The 17,985-nt window shown below is 38.9% G+C and overlaps 1 protein-coding gene across 1 annotated transcript in view; it reads right to left on the bottom strand.

The window, feature by feature from the left end:
* LOC127623900 (ubiquitin carboxyl-terminal hydrolase 24-like) overlaps nt 1-17,985 on the bottom strand; it is a 111,570-nt gene that overhangs the window by 30,110 nt on the left and 63,475 nt on the right. The window contains exons 34-56 of the mRNA XM_052098495.1: nt 17,596-17,691; nt 17,175-17,403; nt 16,930-17,092; nt 15,518-15,673; nt 15,071-15,141; nt 14,786-14,946; nt 13,369-13,430; nt 13,022-13,213; nt 12,815-12,929; nt 12,575-12,719; nt 11,346-11,465; nt 11,004-11,129; nt 10,403-10,501; nt 10,226-10,308; nt 9,706-9,847; nt 5,635-5,754; nt 3,558-3,778; nt 2,901-3,025; nt 1,652-1,793; nt 1,414-1,564; nt 918-1,013; nt 699-802; nt 501-614 (exon numbers count right to left, since the gene is read on the bottom strand). Of these exons, the coding sequence (XP_051954455.1) occupies nt 501-614; nt 699-802; nt 918-1,013; nt 1,414-1,564; nt 1,652-1,793; nt 2,901-3,025; nt 3,558-3,778; nt 5,635-5,754; nt 9,706-9,847; nt 10,226-10,308; nt 10,403-10,501; nt 11,004-11,129; nt 11,346-11,465; nt 12,575-12,719; nt 12,815-12,929; nt 13,022-13,213; nt 13,369-13,430; nt 14,786-14,946; nt 15,071-15,141; nt 15,518-15,673; nt 16,930-17,092; nt 17,175-17,403; nt 17,596-17,691 (3,033 nt within the window). The remainder of the gene's footprint in view (nt 1-500; nt 615-698; nt 803-917; nt 1,014-1,413; nt 1,565-1,651; nt 1,794-2,900; nt 3,026-3,557; nt 3,779-5,634; nt 5,755-9,705; nt 9,848-10,225; nt 10,309-10,402; nt 10,502-11,003; nt 11,130-11,345; nt 11,466-12,574; nt 12,720-12,814; nt 12,930-13,021; nt 13,214-13,368; nt 13,431-14,785; nt 14,947-15,070; nt 15,142-15,517; nt 15,674-16,929; nt 17,093-17,174; nt 17,404-17,595; nt 17,692-17,985) is intronic.

The following is a 17,985-nucleotide window of genomic DNA, read 5'->3' as shown; positions in this document are numbered from 1 at the left end:
TTATCTGAGTTACCGTAGCCTTTCTGTCAGTTTGAACCAGTCTGGCCATTCCCTGTTGATCTCTCTCATCAACAAGGCATTTCCATCCACAGAACTGCTGCTCACTGGATATTTTTCATTTTTGGCACCATTCAGACTGTCGTGTGTTTGAAAATTCCAGGAGATCAGCAGTGATCTGCATGATTATTTGCATTGCCACACGATTGGCTGATTTGATAATCGCATTAAATAGTACATGTACAGGTGGTGCATATGTTTGACAACAAGAATGTGTCCAAATACATTTGTCTTCATTTTTTGTTTTATCATTTCAAACATAACAAACATCTTTTTGTGAAAATCTTGCTTACAAATTGTGATTCTGCCATGTGTTTTGGCCACTTGATTTGATTTTTTCTAATCTAATGAAATGACATTGGTACAGCTTAAAATGTGCCTTAAGTGTCCAAATACTTTTGTGGGGCACTGTATTTTGTTTGTGTGTGATCTTTCTCACTCACTTGATTATCTCTCGTCCTTCAGATGCCACCAGGTACTGCACCATCCACTGGCATGCCTCGCTACTCTTGGACAACAAAACCTCCACTGTAGCGATCCACTCCTCTGTGTCCACCCTGAAAGAGAGTCAAGAGCCAGACTTCAGACATCCCACAAAAGGTCTTGAGCATATGTATTGTGAACAGAAAGCACCATCCCACCTGAGTTTCTTTTTGGTGCGCAGGTATGTGTGGAAAAGGAATTGGACAGCTAGCTGCAGACTGGTTTGCGCCATGGCCTGATACAATGGATGCTTCAACTTTGTCTGAGAAAGAAAACGTTAAAGCGTTAAGTTGATCTGATGGAATATACTGTATATAGTGCTTATAGATGGGCAATTATGTTGTTCTTGCGTGCGACAAAGAAGCAAAAGAGCTTACCGCATTGACAGAGGCCAGAGACAGAGTGAAGCTGAAGTAATCACAGTTATATACGTCTCTGTTCTTCATGAACTTCAGATTATCATCTCTCACCGTCTACACATCCAACAATCAGGAGTATATTTCAGACATTCATAAACACTTGAGAACTCCCTCAAAACATGTCTTAAATATGTTTCATGATACACACATCCAGAGCACATGACCTTCTGTAACACATCCAAATGATTGACACTCCCATCTTAGCAAAGATGGGGGTTAACAATCCTGTCTGAATCAGTACATGAAATTATGGACATCCATTTTTATTAACTGTAACTAAAACATTGTTTAATCCTGTGTGAGTGCATGGCACAAAATGTTCAATAGCCTGGATGTTGAGCAATTAATTCAGATAAAACTTGTTTAAATTAAAAAAACTTTCTACAAATATTTGATACATTTTTATATTATTTAGTCACACTGGACTTGGTGTGAACAGGCCATTAAACTCTACCTGATAGATCCTGGCTGGCATCTTCTCCACAAATAGCCCCTTCTTCTCTCCTTTCTTGACCAGCCGAGTGAGCAGGGTGAGGCGGTCGTTGTTTGCTCTGGGTGGCCGTGGGGAGGATTGGGGTGAGATCTCTGGAGAGGAGGGGGCTGACCTGAGAGGAAGGATTGAGAATCAGAGCATTTATGCGCATCCCTATTATTCAAATCTTCATAGACCGAGAGATAAGAGGTCAACTCACAGTGAGAGATCCTCTGCCTCCTGCCTCATGATGCTGACCCGGCTCTTTTTAGGCACCACGGGGGAGTTCTGGTCACTGATACGTTGGTAAAACAGCATATAGGCATTCCAGTAACGTCTCCGCATGTCCGGGTATGGATTAGCTATAGCATACACATTAGAGATCAACCAATATTGTTTTTTAGAGCCAATACCAATAATGTTCGTGTTCATTCACTGATATGTACTACCAATTTGAATTATTGTTTTATTTTAGCTTTGTGACAATATGAACTAAATAGCCTGTTGCTTAACTGGCAGAGCATGGCACTAGCAATACTAAGATCATGTGTTTGATACACAGGGAGCCAGTGTCGTTGTAACGGGGTGGGTGGGGCGTGGGTAAATGGTGGGATCATTCTAAGGGCCCTGGACAGACAAGGGGCCCAGTAGAAACCCCAATATTGTTCCTTGCGTATGACTTACTTTCTTCTACAGAGCATGAATGAAGATTGTTAGAAAAATAGCTCTGTAGGTCCATTCAATGGTGGCAAGAACTTTGTAGCTCCAAAAAGCATGTAAAGGCAGCATTAAATAAGACTCCAGTGGATAAATCTGCATTTTCAGAAGCAATGTGATAGGTGTGGGTGAGAAACAGATACATTTTTAAAACCTTTTTTACTTTAAATCTCCACATTTGACCAGCCCTGATCAGTAGGGGGTGATATACATATTATAATATAGAAAATTTGTGGCATTAATATTAATAATAAACATTATTCTAAATATATAGAAAATATGCAGCATAAATATATTGGCATTAATAATAATAAACATTATTCTAAATATATAGAAAATTTGTGGCAAAAATATACTGGCATTCATATATTTTTTTTAATATATAGAAATTTTGGGCATACATTTATTAGCATTAATAATAGTAAATATTATTACAAATTATGGCCTTAAATTAGGCAAAGTTTTATGGCAATTTTCTTCTTATAGTGGTGTAATGCAGTCGTTGGGTACTATAATTAAGAGACCCATCAAATGATGCCATTAACTGGTTGGCCAGACATTAAAGAATCAATAACCCATGAATTAGAAACGTGTGAATTTCAGTCAATATTCATACGATATTCCAGCTACCACTCTCTCTCTATCTCAACAGCAAAGAGTCAGTGTGAAAACCTCACTAAGTGACATTTAAACCCATCTGGGATAAGGGTAGGATGTGCTGATTTAGTGTATTTATATGAATGTAAACTTACACTGGTCATAGACTTTCGGTCTGTATTCTCCTCCAAAACACTCATACTCCAGAGTCTCATCGTTCATATCAAACTCTTCTACAACATTGTCATTAAACTTATACCAGCGTCCTCGAGCACTACCCCTAAAAGACAAGAGAGGATGATTGTGGGAAACAGATACTGCTCAGTTCATAGAGGTTGCCACTACATTCCTTCAACCCCTGAAAGAATGCTCCAGTTAAGAGGCATCATCCTGCCAAGCATATGAGACAATTTTAGCCGATCATAAAACACTCTGGCCACAAACAGAAGTACAGGCCCCCCAGAGACCCATAACTACACACACACACACACACACACACAGGGGCAAAAAGATCACCCTTTTTCATAAATTCCATGTTTCAGAGGTTGTGGTTGCAAAAGTATGCCTATGAACTATATATAGACTGTATTATGAAAATAGACTCTGTAGAACTTTATAAACATATTGTTTAAAAACAAGCCATCTGGGATTATTAAGTACAAGCCTTATGCAATATTATGATGCATTTGGTTATTAAAGGTATTTGCAAAAGCAAGCATCACTATTGCTATACAGTAGCTCATACTAAGGATTAGGGATCTGAACAAACTCTAACCCCAAGCACTACACTTTGAGGTATAAATTGCCCTCACCGGCGGTCTTTAATGAAAGAGTAATAGTGTCCTGCATGGGCCTGTCCACTGTGCACCACCACTCCCACCAGTTCGTAATTCTCAGAGATGGTGACTTTCTTCCTAGGCGATCCTCCAGAGCCAGCCTCGCCCCCTCTCCCGTTCTCACCATGATCTGCACTGGAGTCCTGACGGGCCATTCCTGACACCGTATATGGCTCCATGTTCAGCACCCAGGGGAACTTAAATCACAGTGTGAACACATCTTACTGAGGTTTTCTTAGCGGAGGCAAATCGATTAGTTAAAGAAATAATAATAGATTAATCAAGTGTTTCTCAATCCTTTCATGCAGTACAACTATTTTGGATGTCTCCTTTATCTAACACACCTGATCCGAAATGTGTAGTGTCAGTGGTACTCCAGGAAAGGATTTAGAAACCTTGGATAAATCGATTATGGATTTGATTGTTAGTTGCACCCAGGATCCAAAGTTAACACTCACAAAGTACCAAACGAGGGTAAAAAATTACTTAACAGTTGGTCTGTAACTTCATTAGGAATTGCAACATAATACATTGTTAAAGTCGAACCATAAGCAGCCCATAAGAGGACAGGGCGGGATCCTTTTTTCCTAAAATATTTTTGCAATAAATTTACCATGATTTTACTACAGTTATCATATTTTAACCATTATATACATAGTTAAACCATAGTAATAATAAATGAAAACTATGGTAATTGCAAAACATTTTACGTCCCCTCAAGAGTTTTAGCTCTCCTCACTAATTTTTTAATGGATTTACATCAGTAATATTGTAGTAACCATCACTGTAGTAGGTTAACCATTTTATTTTTACTGGAAACCATGGTTTTCCTATAGTATTATCATAGAAAAATATGTAAAGTAACCATGTTTTTTGGGTGGAAACTATGGTTTTAGTACCATAAACTGTATCCATATAGTAACCATGGTTTTACTAAAGATTAACGTTGGTAAATCTTGTGAGTATGGTTTTACTACAAATATCATGTTTAAACTACTAGAGTAATCACAGTTAAACTATGGAATTTGTAGTAAAAACCACAACCACAATATTCTGGTTTATTTTTATTCTGTTTTAAAATTATGGGAAATTAGAAATACCATATTTTTCGTTTTCCTGTATTATTACTATGATATACGAAAATCATGGTTAAAGGAATCTTCCGGGTTCATTACAAGTTAAGCTCAATCGACAGCATTTGTGGCATAATGTTGATTACAATAAACATGTAAACATGACTTTAGCATGATATAATAACTTACTAACCTTTTCTGTATAAAGTTATAGCCAATTTTACAATTTTGTTGCCATGACAATGTAATGTCAACAAACCCTTAAACCATAAAATGACTGTAAAAATGAAAATTTAAACAACTTTACAGCTCAAATAATACATAAGCTTCACATTTCTGTTTAAAACCTTCAAAAACTGTTCACATTCACTTTAATTGTCCTTATTCACTTCCATTTTAAGTGCATCAATGTAACCCAGATTTTAAATTTTTTAAAGAAAAGAAGGGACGAGCCATAATACATTTTAGTGGTGATCAACTTTATGCCACAAATGCGGTCCATTAAAAACTTGTAAACTTGTATTGAAACTGGAACGTTCCTTTAAAATACGGTTACTGTAGCAAAACCATAGTAAATGTATTGCGAGGGAATGCAAAACTATTGCAAGGGGATGCTGAACTTATTGCGAGGGAATATAAAATAACACGCAAAACTAATTCAGAAAAAATAAATAACAATTCCAGCACTGTCGTCTAACGGGCTCCCATATACCCTCCCTCATGTAAGTTAATCTAGTGTCAAAGCATCACAAAACGTCACAACTTGAGCATCTACAAACATCTTTTACTCTGTAAAATTGTTTTTAAATAAAAATAATGTAAAATGTAAAAAAACCAAAATGCACTCTAAAACACAAAAATAAAATTAAATGTCAAATTCTCAATTTGACCTCCAATGAGCATGGCATGGCAAAAAGTAAATTTTTGGACCCAGGTCGATATTGACAAAACAGCAGTATCTTTTGATACAATGATCTTACTTTGATCTGCTCATCGTATTTGATGGACCGGCCACTTTCCCAGTCGAATCCGAAGCGCATGAGATGGATGACCAGCACGCTGGGCAGAGATTTTATACAGGTCCGCTTCACAGTGGTCCGCTACAACACAAAAAGTGTGAGCACATTGTAATGTACAACTGTAATTCCCTACAGTCCTTTACAGAAGACACAGGAGGTTCACCGATAGTGTTTTTGTCTGGCTTTTTTATGGCAGTTTTGGAGCAGTGATTTCTTCCTTGCTGAGCAACCTTTCAGATTATGTTGATATAGGACTCGTTTTACTGTGGATATAGATACTTGTTTACCTGTTTCCTCCAGCATTTTCACAAGGTCCTTTGCTGTTGTTCTGGGATTGATTTGCACTTTTCGCACCAAACCACGTTCATCTCTAGGAGACAGAATGCATCTCCTTCCTGAGCGGTATGATGGCTGCGTGGTCCCATGGGGTTTATACTTCCATAGTATTGTTTGTACAGATGAACGTGGTACCTTCAGGCATTTGGAAATTGCTCCTAAGGATGAACCAGACTTGTGGAGGTCCACAATTTTTTTTCCTGAGATCTTGGCTGATTTCTTTTGATTTTTCCATGATGTCAAGCAAAGAAGCACTGAGTTTGAAGGTAGGCCTTAAAATACATCCACTGGTACACCTCCAATTGACTCAATTAGCCTATCAGAAGCTAATGTCTAATTGTCTAAAGGCTTGAAATCATTTTCTGGAATATTACAAGCTGCTTAAAGGCACAGTTAACTTAGTGTATGTAAACTTCTGACCCACTGGAATTGTGATATAGTCAATTAAAAGTGAAACAATCTGTCTGTAAACAATTATTGGAAAAATTACTCAAGTCATGTACAAAGTAGATGTCATAAACGACTTGCCAAAGTTATAGTTTGCTAATATGAAAACTATGGAGTGATTAAAAAATAAGTTTTAATGACTGGAAGACAACGGTATTCCCTAATGGCAGTGGCCTTTTTCAGCAGGATAAAGCACCCGTCACACTGGAAAAATTGTGCAGGAATGGTATGAGGAATGTGACTGAGTTCAAGGTGTTGATTTGGCCTCAAATTCCCCAGAGCTCAATTCAATTGAACATTTATGGGATGTGCTGTACCAACAAGTCCTATCCATGGAGGCCCCACATTGCAACTTAAAGGACTTAAAGAATCTGCTGCTAACATCTTGGTGCCAGATACCACAGGACACCTTTAGAGGTCTTGAGGAGTCCATGTCTCGATGGGTCAGAGCTGTTTTGGCAGCATGAGGGGGACCTACACGATATTAGGCAGGTGGTTTTAATGGATGGTGTGTGTGTAAGTATGTATGCATGTATGTATGTATGTATGTATATGTATGTATATACATATATATATATATACATATATATACACACACACACACACACACACACACACACACACACACACACACACACACACACACACACAGGAGGCCAAACTCAGGACTTAAATAACATGAAAATGTACTATTACAATTTTCTTTTTAAATTTCAGAACTTCTTAAACTACTTTAAAAAATCCTCCACGTGCAGCAATGAAATCTTTGCAGATGCTTGTCATTCAAGCTGTCAGTTTGTCCAGATACTCGGGTGACATTTTACCCCACACTTCCTGTAGCACTGGCCATAGATGTGGCTGTCTTGTCGGGCACTTCTCACACACCTTACAGTCTAGCTGATCCCACAAAACTCAATGTGGTTAAGATCCATAAACACTTTTCCAATTATCTGTTGTCCAATGTCTATGTTTCTTTGCCCACTCTAACCTTTTCTTTTTTGTGTTTCTGTTTTAAAAGTGACTTTTTCTTTGCAATTCTTCCCATAAGGCCTGCACCCCTGAGTCTTCTCTTTACTGTTGAACATGTAACTGGTGTCGAGCGGGTAGAATTCAATGAAGCTGTCAGCTGAGGACATGTGAGGCGTCTATTTCTCAAACTAGAGACTCTGATGTACTTATCCTCTTGTTTAGTTGTACATCTGGCCTTCTACATCTCTTTCTGTCCTTGTTAGAGCCAGTTGTCCTTTGTCTTTGAAGACTGTAGTGTACACCTTTGTATGAAATCTTCAGTTTTTTGGCAATTTCAAGCATTGTATAGCCTTCATTTCTCAAAATAATGATTGACTGACGAGTTTCTAGAGAAAGACGTTTCTTTTATTTTGCCATTTATGACTCGTAAACAAACACAAAGACAATGTTAAGCTTCATTTAACTGAACCAAATATCTTTCAACTGTGTTTGATATAATGGCAAGTGATTTTCTAGTACCAAATTAGCAATTTAGCATGATTACTCAAGGATGAAGCTGCGTTCACACTGCCAGCGACATGCAGCATCAAAACGACCTTATTTCATTCATTTTCAATGAGAGCTGGAGACTTCCGGCAACACAAGTGACGGCGACCGATGGGACCGGATGTGGGTGTGTCCAGCGTTGCGACAAAGTTGAGAAATGTTTAACTTTATGCAAATGAAGAGCGACTTTTGGGAGCGACAGCCAATATGAGAGAAGATGGCAGAGCTCACGTGATCCTAATATTTTAATAATAATATTAATTGTGAAGAAACTGTGCTGTTTAGACTCTCCATACACACCACTAGCGACCTAACCGCTATCCGCTGGCGACATGCAGTGACAAAGTAGCTGGTAGTGTGAATGCAGCTTAAGGTGTTGCGAAGTGATGGCTGCTGGAAATGGGACTATCTAGATTTGATCAAAAATGACATTTTTCAAATTGTGATGATGCTGTATTTTACCTCAGTAATGTCCTGACTATACTTTTTGATCAGTTGAATGTCACTTTGGTGAATTAAAGTAAAAATTTCCTTCCAAAACAGCAAAATCTGTACATTATTCCAAACTTTTGGCCACTAGAGTATATGTGCATATACATATATATTAGCAATTTATATAAATGTGTGAGGAGGAGCAGGGCGTGGCCAGATTGTGATGGAGCACTGAATCAGCGGGAAAGCGAGATAAAGAGCAGCCGGAGATGCTGGTTCGAGAGAGATGCACCTGGCCACGGTGCATGAGTGTGTTTGTTTTATGTTTGTTTTAAGTTAAGATTGATATTAAAACTATATGTTTACTGTTAAGCCTGTTCCCGCCTCCTCCTTGCCCATCCTTTACCTGTGACAGTGGTGCCTTAACATACGAAGGTGGAGTGATGTGCTGTCGCGGAGTCCTCGCCACTGCCATCCGCCAGGGGAGCAGCTGCAGCCGTCTGCCTGAGGTAAGATGAGTCCTCCCCTTCTCAGCAGACAGCTGTTGTTCCTCTGGCTCTCGGCAGCTGGCAGTGACCCTTCTGTCCCCAGGCAGACAGCCGCGACTGCTCCCCTGGCGGATGGCAGCGGCAAGGACTCTGCGGCAACACATCACTCCACCTTCCTGGATTTCGGCAACACTGCAACAGTTAAAGGATGGGCAAGGAGGCGGCGGGAACTGGCTGAACAGTAAAAAAGTTTAATGTAAAATTCTACTTAAAACAACATAAAACAAACACGCACACATGCAGTGTGGCCGCGTGTGTCTATCTCTCAAAACGGCTGCCCTTTATCTGGCTCATCATGGCCCAGCCATACCCTCTTCCTCTTCTCACTCACTCACTCACTCACTCACACCTTCATCTGGTGAATATATAGGCAATAAAAAGCTTAATTTGGTAAATAGCCTACTTAACTATAGAGCACTGTAAAAGCAGTACGTCTCCATCGTTTCAAATAAGACTCCCCAGTATATTTCAGGCTTGTTAATAGTTAAAAACCATGCGTAATGCAATTCTCCATTTGTTTTGTTTATAATTGGGATTTTAGTTGAACAATATACAGCATTTGGGATTTTATTTATTTTGGGCTCTAGTAGCCTGTCATAGTAAAGAAAGACGAAGACATTTTAAGATTCCATAAATCAATTTTAAAAACTACTGGCCGATAAATCAGATTTTGGCCTTTTTCACCACCTTAGTTATTGGTATCGGAAAAATCCACTATCGGTCAACCTCTAAAAGACATCACACACCAATGTACCTTCTCTTTGCACTTTTCACAGTAATAAGCATTGGTGCCATCCAGCACTTCTCCTCGAACAAACTGGTCCAGGGAAATCTCCAAACTCTGACACGACGTCACACCCAAGTTCAAAGCCATAAACGTCTCCTCACGCTCATACCTGCAAACCACAACCAAACACAAACTCAAGCCACTGTTATTACAAATTCTGTTATCATTTACAAACCCTTATGTTGTTCCAAATCCATTGACTTCCTTCCGTGAAACACAAAGGAGTTATCAAGCATGCCCGATGTCCAAGCTGCTCTTTTCCATATAATGACAATGACAGGTGTCCACAGCAGCAGAGGAGCTGCTTGGACATTCTACTAAATGTATTCTTATATTTTCATGAAAAAAAGGAAAGTTATAATGGTTTGAAACAAAACGAGGGAGAGTAAATCAAGACAGCATTACAATTTTTGGGCTAAATCTTTTCTTAAGAGCTCAGGCAAGAACAAGACATGATTCAAGTTTCCTCCAGGCTGTTAATGCATACCTGTGTGGGCAGTCTTTGCATATCTTCTGATCAGAGAAAATGCCCTGGAAAGTGTTCCTGAATATCTGCTCTCGACCAATTTTCTGAAGGGAGCCAACATGAACTTTAGAAACCAACTTTAGTGTGTTCATACAGTGCATGCTTATGTTTAAGCATATAGGGTCATGTGATCTGTACCTTCAGATGTTCATCGAGCTGGTCCACTAGACTGGTGAAGAACTCATAGGCGTCTTGTTGCTCTCGCACGTATAATTCTTTATTCCACATCTTAAAGATCTGTGTCAAAACACAAAACCCATGTAATGAAATTGATCAATTCTGACTGATCCTTAATTCTGATGACATTTGATCATTTTCTGATAAATCATTTAAAAAGAATACATTTATAAATGAAGAAACTTGTGTATTCAGGGAATATAAAAGTATTCTTATAATTTGTTAAAAGTGCATTTAAATTATGGACAATCTTTGAGCTTTTCATTACATTTTCACATTATGTATGGTTTTTCTCAAAAGTTCTTGTGTCGCTAATAAACTACAGATATAAAAATAAAACAGTTTTCATACAAGTTTGACAATGAAGTCACAAATTCAGAATTATCTTTTTAGTATTTAAGACATTTGGCAGCATCTATTTAAGACTCGGGTCACAATCAGTGTCTGCATGTTCCTGTTGCTCAATTGGAAGAGCATGACACAAGGGATGCCAGGTCATGGGTTTAATTCCCATGGAATCATGTATATGCTGAAAATGTTGCAGATAAAATGTGGATCTAACCTTCCAGAAGTTTTCAGGCACATAGTACTGCAGCTTACTCTCCATCAGGTGACCAAACAGAGACTGAACCTGACAGAACACGCTCTCCTCTGGGTTTTCTGTGTCATCTTCAATTGACAACACAGCCTACAACGCAACGCAAACGCACGCACACACACACACACACACACACACACACACACACACAAGTGATCAGCTTGTCATTTAATCATGACAATATGGAGTAAAACAGCAGGAAGGACTTTCTCTGTGCAATGTACTCCACTCTTTCTCAAGCTTAGGGCATCACCTAGTGGAGTAACAGTGTCATAACCATACTAGTATTAAACTCTTAGTGTGTACCTCAGGCAGACCAGGCTGCATATAGAGCTGCTGGAACACTGCATTCATGTAGCAGGTCGCACCTCCATTCTTTAGTCCCACAAACCCAGACACAGAGCGACTGTCTACAGGAGGAAGATACTGACAACACAAACACACAATGACAAAAATATTCATGCAAATACAGCTGTTGTAAGAAATTATACAAGAACACGTCAATTGAAAATTCCCCTTTTCTCCAACCTTCAACACAAGACTTATTAGAGGTAAAATGATATATCGGGTGCCGATAGTTGCATTTTGGAATTATCGTTTATCAGCCAAAATAAATCTATGCCAATATTTCTTTTTTTCTTTCTTTTTGCCCCCTCTGTTTGATTTGATAAATACTTGAACATAGAGCATTGTATTAGCGCCAAGTCTCCATCTCTGGGCTTGCTTACATATAAAGGAAAAATTAAAGGGATAGTTCACCCAAAAAATGAAAATTATCCATGATTTACTCGCCCACATGCCATCCAAGATGTGTATGACTTTTTTCTGCATAACACAAATTAAGATTTTTAGAAGAATATTTCAGCTCTGTAGGTGCATACAATGCAAGTGAATGGGTGCCAATATTTTGAAACGCCAAAATCCACATAAAGGGAGCATAAAAGTAATCCATATGACTCCAGTGCTTAATTTCATGTGTTCATACACAATATGATTGATGTGGGTGAGAAACAGATCAATACACAAGTGCTCCTCACTACCAAATAGGGGGCGATACGCACGAAGAATGTGAATCACCAAAAACAGAAGGATGAGAAAGTGAAAGTGAAGGAAAAAGAACCTAAATATTGATCCGTTTCTCATCCACACCATCTCGCTTCAGAAGATATGGATTTAACCACCAGAATCATCTGGAGTACTTTTATGTTGCCCTTATGTGGATTTTGGAGCTTAAAAATGTTGGCACCCATTCACTTGCATTGTATGGACCTACAGAGCTAAAAAAGTCTTCTAAAAATCTTCTTTGTCTTCAGCAGATGAAAGAAAATCATACACATCTGGGATGGCATGAGGGTGAGTAAATTATGAGAGCATTTTCATATTTGGGTGATCAAATCCAACAAATTTAACAATTTCTTTTTTTAAAGCTTTCTGCTGATGAATCGGTTATGGGCTTTTTCCACCACATTAATTGTCAAATCGGCAATCAACTATCGGTGCATCTCTAATACAGATATAGTGATAAGGGGACTCACGTCAAACTCTTTGGTGAGGGAGGGGTCTGACTGATGGTGCATTGACAAAAGTTCACTAGTGATGAGTTGCAGGTTGGTGAGAGAGCTATCAGCCAACATGACCAGCACCTCATAAGCCGCCAGACGACTGCTCACTGTACTGCACCTGAGAGAAATACAGACAGAAATAGTGAGAGATGTTTGGGTAGAGCTACAGGCAATTTCAGAGACGTCAGTGTGCAAATGTGTGTTTGTTCTCACTTTGGGTGGAAGTCATGGATTGATGCTGTAGCGCTAGATGAGCTGTCACTGTTCAGGATGATCCGAGACGCTCTGAAGAGGAAGTCATCCAACAGCTGCTGGATCAGAGATGGGCCTGCAGCACATGAAACACAACAACTGTTCTACTCCACATCTCCATATTTGTGTCATATTTATCTGGAAATAAATGAAAGCGGAGTGGCTGACCGAACTGCTCTTTCTCGCTGCCGCAGAGGGACAGCAGGGTTTTGATGAGGCGCAGGTGTCCGGCCAGCAGGATGTTGTCAGCCTCACTGGTTTCCAGCTCACTGGTCCAAGTTGGCTCAAAATTATCAAGCCAGCTGATCTCATCCTCCAGCATGGCCGCTGGGCTGACCTGAAGCTGCTCCATCTCAGATGCTGAACACAGGTGAAACACAGCAAATAACTTTTCTAATAAGTCTTTCTAATGAAATCTCAAGATTATTCTCAAATACAAAAGTGCAAATGACACTCCCACAAAGTTATATTCATATCTGAAGGCTTATGTTGAGGATATAACGAAGAACACTCACTGGTCAGGTCATCCAAGAGTTGACATCTCAGGTCAAAATACTCTGTGCACTGCGAAAGCAACCTAAAGAAAACAGCCAAAATAATTTTACCTTGGGAAACATTCGTCATTTTACTCTATTTCCAAAGTCCAGACAATATCTTGGTTTATTTGTGGGTTTTTTATGGTTGAAAGTAGCATTAGACTGTAGTTCTTATTGCACTTTTCCAGTACTTCTCACACGAAAGTTTGACAACCAAAAAATGTCAATATATTTTGTCTTCATTTTGAACACTACAACTGTTTTTTTTATTTAAAACCCAAGAAATCTCTTTATTTGAAATTTTGTTATCTAATGAAAGGGCAGTCATACATTTTTAAGTGTGACTTAAATGGCCAAATACTTCTGGGGGTCACTGTTTTTATATCACTCTGTCATTTAGTTTGTTTGATCTGTGAAGCACTTTGGGTCAACTTCTGTTGTTTTTAAATGTGCTCTATAAATAAAGGTTGACTTGAATATTTGTATATTGAATATTGTCTTAAGAGAAATTGAAACTCTGTAAATTACATTACCTGCCATAGAGAGACATTAACTGGACAATGAAGTAAATGACAATAAATAACTTTCTGTTTACTAATATGCAACTAGAATTGGGTAAATATTGTACACAACAACAACAACTGTTTATCATCTGATTTATAATAACATTAAAGGGATAGTTCACCCAACAATGAAAATGATCTCATCATTTATTCCCATCCCAAATATTTATGACTTATTTTCTTCTGCTGCTGAACACAAACGAAGATTTTAAGAATAAATATCCCAGCTCTGTAGGTCCATACAATACAAGTGAATGGTACTTTGCAGCTTCAAAAAGTACATTAAGGCAGCCATTCGACTCCAGTGGTTTAATCCATGTCTTCAGAAGCTAAATTATGGGTGTGGGTGAGAAACAGATACATTTTTAAGTTCTTTTTACTATCAATCTCTACCTTTGACCAGTAGGTGGGGATATGCATGAACAATGCGAATCGCCAAAAAACTAAGAATGAGGAAGTGAAAGAGAAAGTGGAGATTTATAGTAGCCGTCACACCTATCATATAGTTTCTGAAGACATGATTTAACCACTGCAGCCATATGGATAACTTTTATGCTGCCTCAATATGCTTTTGAATTGAATTGTATGGACCTACAGAGCTGAGATATTCTTTAGAAAATCTTAATTGGTATTCAGCAGAATAAAGAAAGTCATACACATCTTGGATGGCATGAGGGTGAGTAAATGAGAGAATTTTCATTTTTGGGTGAACTATCCCTTAAAGTATAAAGCAATATAATCATATATGAAGCGATTTCATGGTTGTATTTGTGTAATGAGGAATAACTAAACCGCTGTTGTAACACAAAGCATGCATGTTTAGTGTGTCTTACCTTTGGTTAACGCCCCTCATGATGCTGGTGGGGGACCAGAGAGGAAGCTGAGCTGTCAGAACCACCTTCAGCAGGAAGAGGTTGGGCTTCTGAAGATCAGGGTACGCCGACGTGTCCGACTGACTCAGAGTGTACAGCTGATCACAAGCCACACGTCGGATCTGTTGATGTTGATGAAGGCAAATATTCATAATAAATAAAAGTGTATCTCATAAGTCATAATAAGAAGAGTATATTACAGTGTGTAAGATCATCACACAGAACTGAAACAACAGAGACACTGACCTCTCCGCTGGGTGACCCAAGCAAAATATCAATGATGAAATCATTCACAGAAGGCAGAGAGTAAAATGAAGCTTGAAAGAGAATAAAAAGAGTAAATTCATAAGTATGTATGCAAAAGAGTGCAGTTTTCATATGTATGTTGGAGGGAAGTGTTGCTATGGTCAGAGCAGCACACTACCTTACTACTCCTACTATAGCTGCAGAATATAGTATATACTGTATACCGTGCACATAATGCTAATTTTTGTATGCATCGGGCCATTGTTGTGGACAAAAATGTAGCATGCACTGTTTGAAACATTCAAGTGTTGATGATGCCTTACAATAAAAAAATGCACAGTATTCTGAAAGTATTAAGCCAATAATACATTCTGAACATAGTTGAACATGTTTAAGTTCTTTCAAACACACTGGATTTCCCTTTTGCATGTGAGTGTGTTTTCTTACAGAGCTGTTGACAGCGCAACTGAAGACATGTGACGAGTAAAGAGAGCGCCTCTCGTGCAATGATGGTATCTTTGATGGACACAAACATCTGTTTGACGCAGATTCCTGCCTGTAATGTGGTGATCTCTCCCTCACTGCCAGAGCTACAGTTACTTCCTAAAACACACAAAAATAACATTAAGAGACATATAGAAAGCAAAAGGCAGATGTACAGTGTTTATCAGGTATGTGCAAAACTACATATTATAATCGACAAGTCACTGGGTTGTCTGAACGATTAGCTGACATGTCGGTTTTAAAAGAATCTCTGAATGATTCTTAAGGCGAGTTCAACACAGTTTCTTGCATTCAGAAAATGCTAGATTGAGAGCAACAGAATGGGTCTCAAGTTTTTCAAAAATGAACTTTTTTTAGCTTGAAATGGCAAGCTCTAGGTTCAATGTTTTTCAATATTATGACTTTCTTCTGTGGAACACAAAGATGTTATGCAGAATGTTAACCTCAGCCACCAGTCACTTTCATGATATCTTTTTCCATACAATGAAAGTTAATGGTAACTGAGACCGTCATTCTATCTAACATCTCCTTTTGTGTCCAATAGAAAAAAAAGAAAGCAATACATATTTGGAACAAGAGGGCGAGAAGGTGATGACAAAAGTTTATTATTTTGGGTGAACGATCTCTTAAATGCATACCCTTCAGAAATAAATAATGCCACTAAAATAGCTTAAAGGGTTAGTTCACCCAAAAATGTCTCTTATCATTTGCTCACCCCCATGACATACCCGATGTGTATGACTTTCTTCAGCAGAAAAATATCTCAGCTCTGTAGATCCATACACTGCAAGTGATTGGTGACCAGATATTTTGTAGCTCCAAAATTCACAAAGTAATCCATAAACAGTGTTTAAATCCATATCTTCAGAAGGAATGGGGTGGATGAGAAACAGAACAATGTTTAGGTCTTTTTTTACTCTAAATCTCCATTTTAACTTTAACTTTCAGATGTGAATGTGAAACTAAACAGGCACCACATGTGACTTCCACATGTAAAAGTGAAAGTGTAGATTTAGAGTAAAAAAAAGGACAAACTTTGATTTTTTTCACACCCTCACCTATTATATCACTTCTGAAGATATGGATTTGACCACTGGAGTCATATGATTTAATTCTATGTTTCTTTTATATGAGTTTAGGAGCTACAAAGGTCTGATCACCATTCCCTTGCATTGTATGGACCTACAGAGCTGAGATATTCTTCTAAAAATCTTCATTTGTGTTCTGCAGAAGAAAGAAAGTCATGAGGGTAAGTAAATTATAATTTCTGGGTGAACTATCCCTTTAAGCTTGAAAATTTAGATAAATTAGTCGACCTCACTAATCAAATAATCGATTATCCTGACCCGTCTCACCTGTGCTGCTGACTCTGCTGCATACACCCAGCGGTAGAAGTGAGTTGGTGGTCTCTCTGATTGGCTGGCTGCTGCCAACCAGGTCCAATCGGCCTGCAGCTGCCGCCCAGGTGAGTCGCATGAAACACGCCACTGTGGATGTAAAGTCTCCCACCTCCATTGTCTGACATAACAAAGCAATTGAGTCAGAAAGGGGCAGAAAATAGTTATGACAATTAAAAATGCATTCAGAAATTATTGCACACCTGTATGGCGACACGGGCTGCTGGTATGATTTCCTCCACTCTGATGGATGATCTGTCGGACATGGACACCTGCCTGTAGGAAGACTTCTCCGGCGTTCCACAGACGGAAAGCTGTCGGCCGCTCTGCCGACCGGCGTTGCGGAACGGTCGAGAGGACAGAGTGTCCACACCGTCCTTGCTCAACTCTTCATCCAGGATACTGGGCATGGCCTGCCCCACCAGCAGGAACCTACAGGGAAGACATAGAGCTAGTCTGAAAAACTAAATAGAGCTGATCAGGATGCGTATCAACATGCTTTCATTAACACTTAGACCTAGAACTGGTTATGACATGTATCCAGAAGGAATTAAAAGTAGTACAAAGTACAGACAAAAATAGCAAAATTGGGAAAGACTGCTAGACTGATAAATGAGATCGCACCTGGCCAGCTGCAGGCAGATGGAATACACTCCCTGTCTGGTCTCGTAGTCCACCTCAGATGGGATAGAGTCTCTCTGCATGACATTAACCACCAGACTGAGGCAGACAAAGAGAGAGATGACACACCATTGAGTTTAATGATTATACCATTCAGCCCTATTAAAAGATGAGTTCCTCCAAAACGTGGAACACAAAAGGAGCAATTTTTAACAATTGTACCAGTTGCTCTATTCCATGTAATTATAGTGAATGAGGACTGGAGCTTCGAGCTTAAAAAAAGATGCAAAAGCACCATTAAGTACAAGTGGCCTGTAAATTCTTAAAAAAATGTACCCTTTGTGTCCCACCAAAGAAAGCCATATGGGTATGGAAACACATAAACAATGACAT

This window comes from Xyrauchen texanus, chromosome 30 (genome assembly GCF_025860055.1).
Source record: "Xyrauchen texanus isolate HMW12.3.18 chromosome 30, RBS_HiC_50CHRs, whole genome shotgun sequence".
Taxonomy (NCBI): domain Eukaryota; kingdom Metazoa; phylum Chordata; class Actinopteri; order Cypriniformes; family Catostomidae; genus Xyrauchen; species Xyrauchen texanus.
This window is presented reverse-complemented; position numbering and strand designations above follow the sequence as displayed.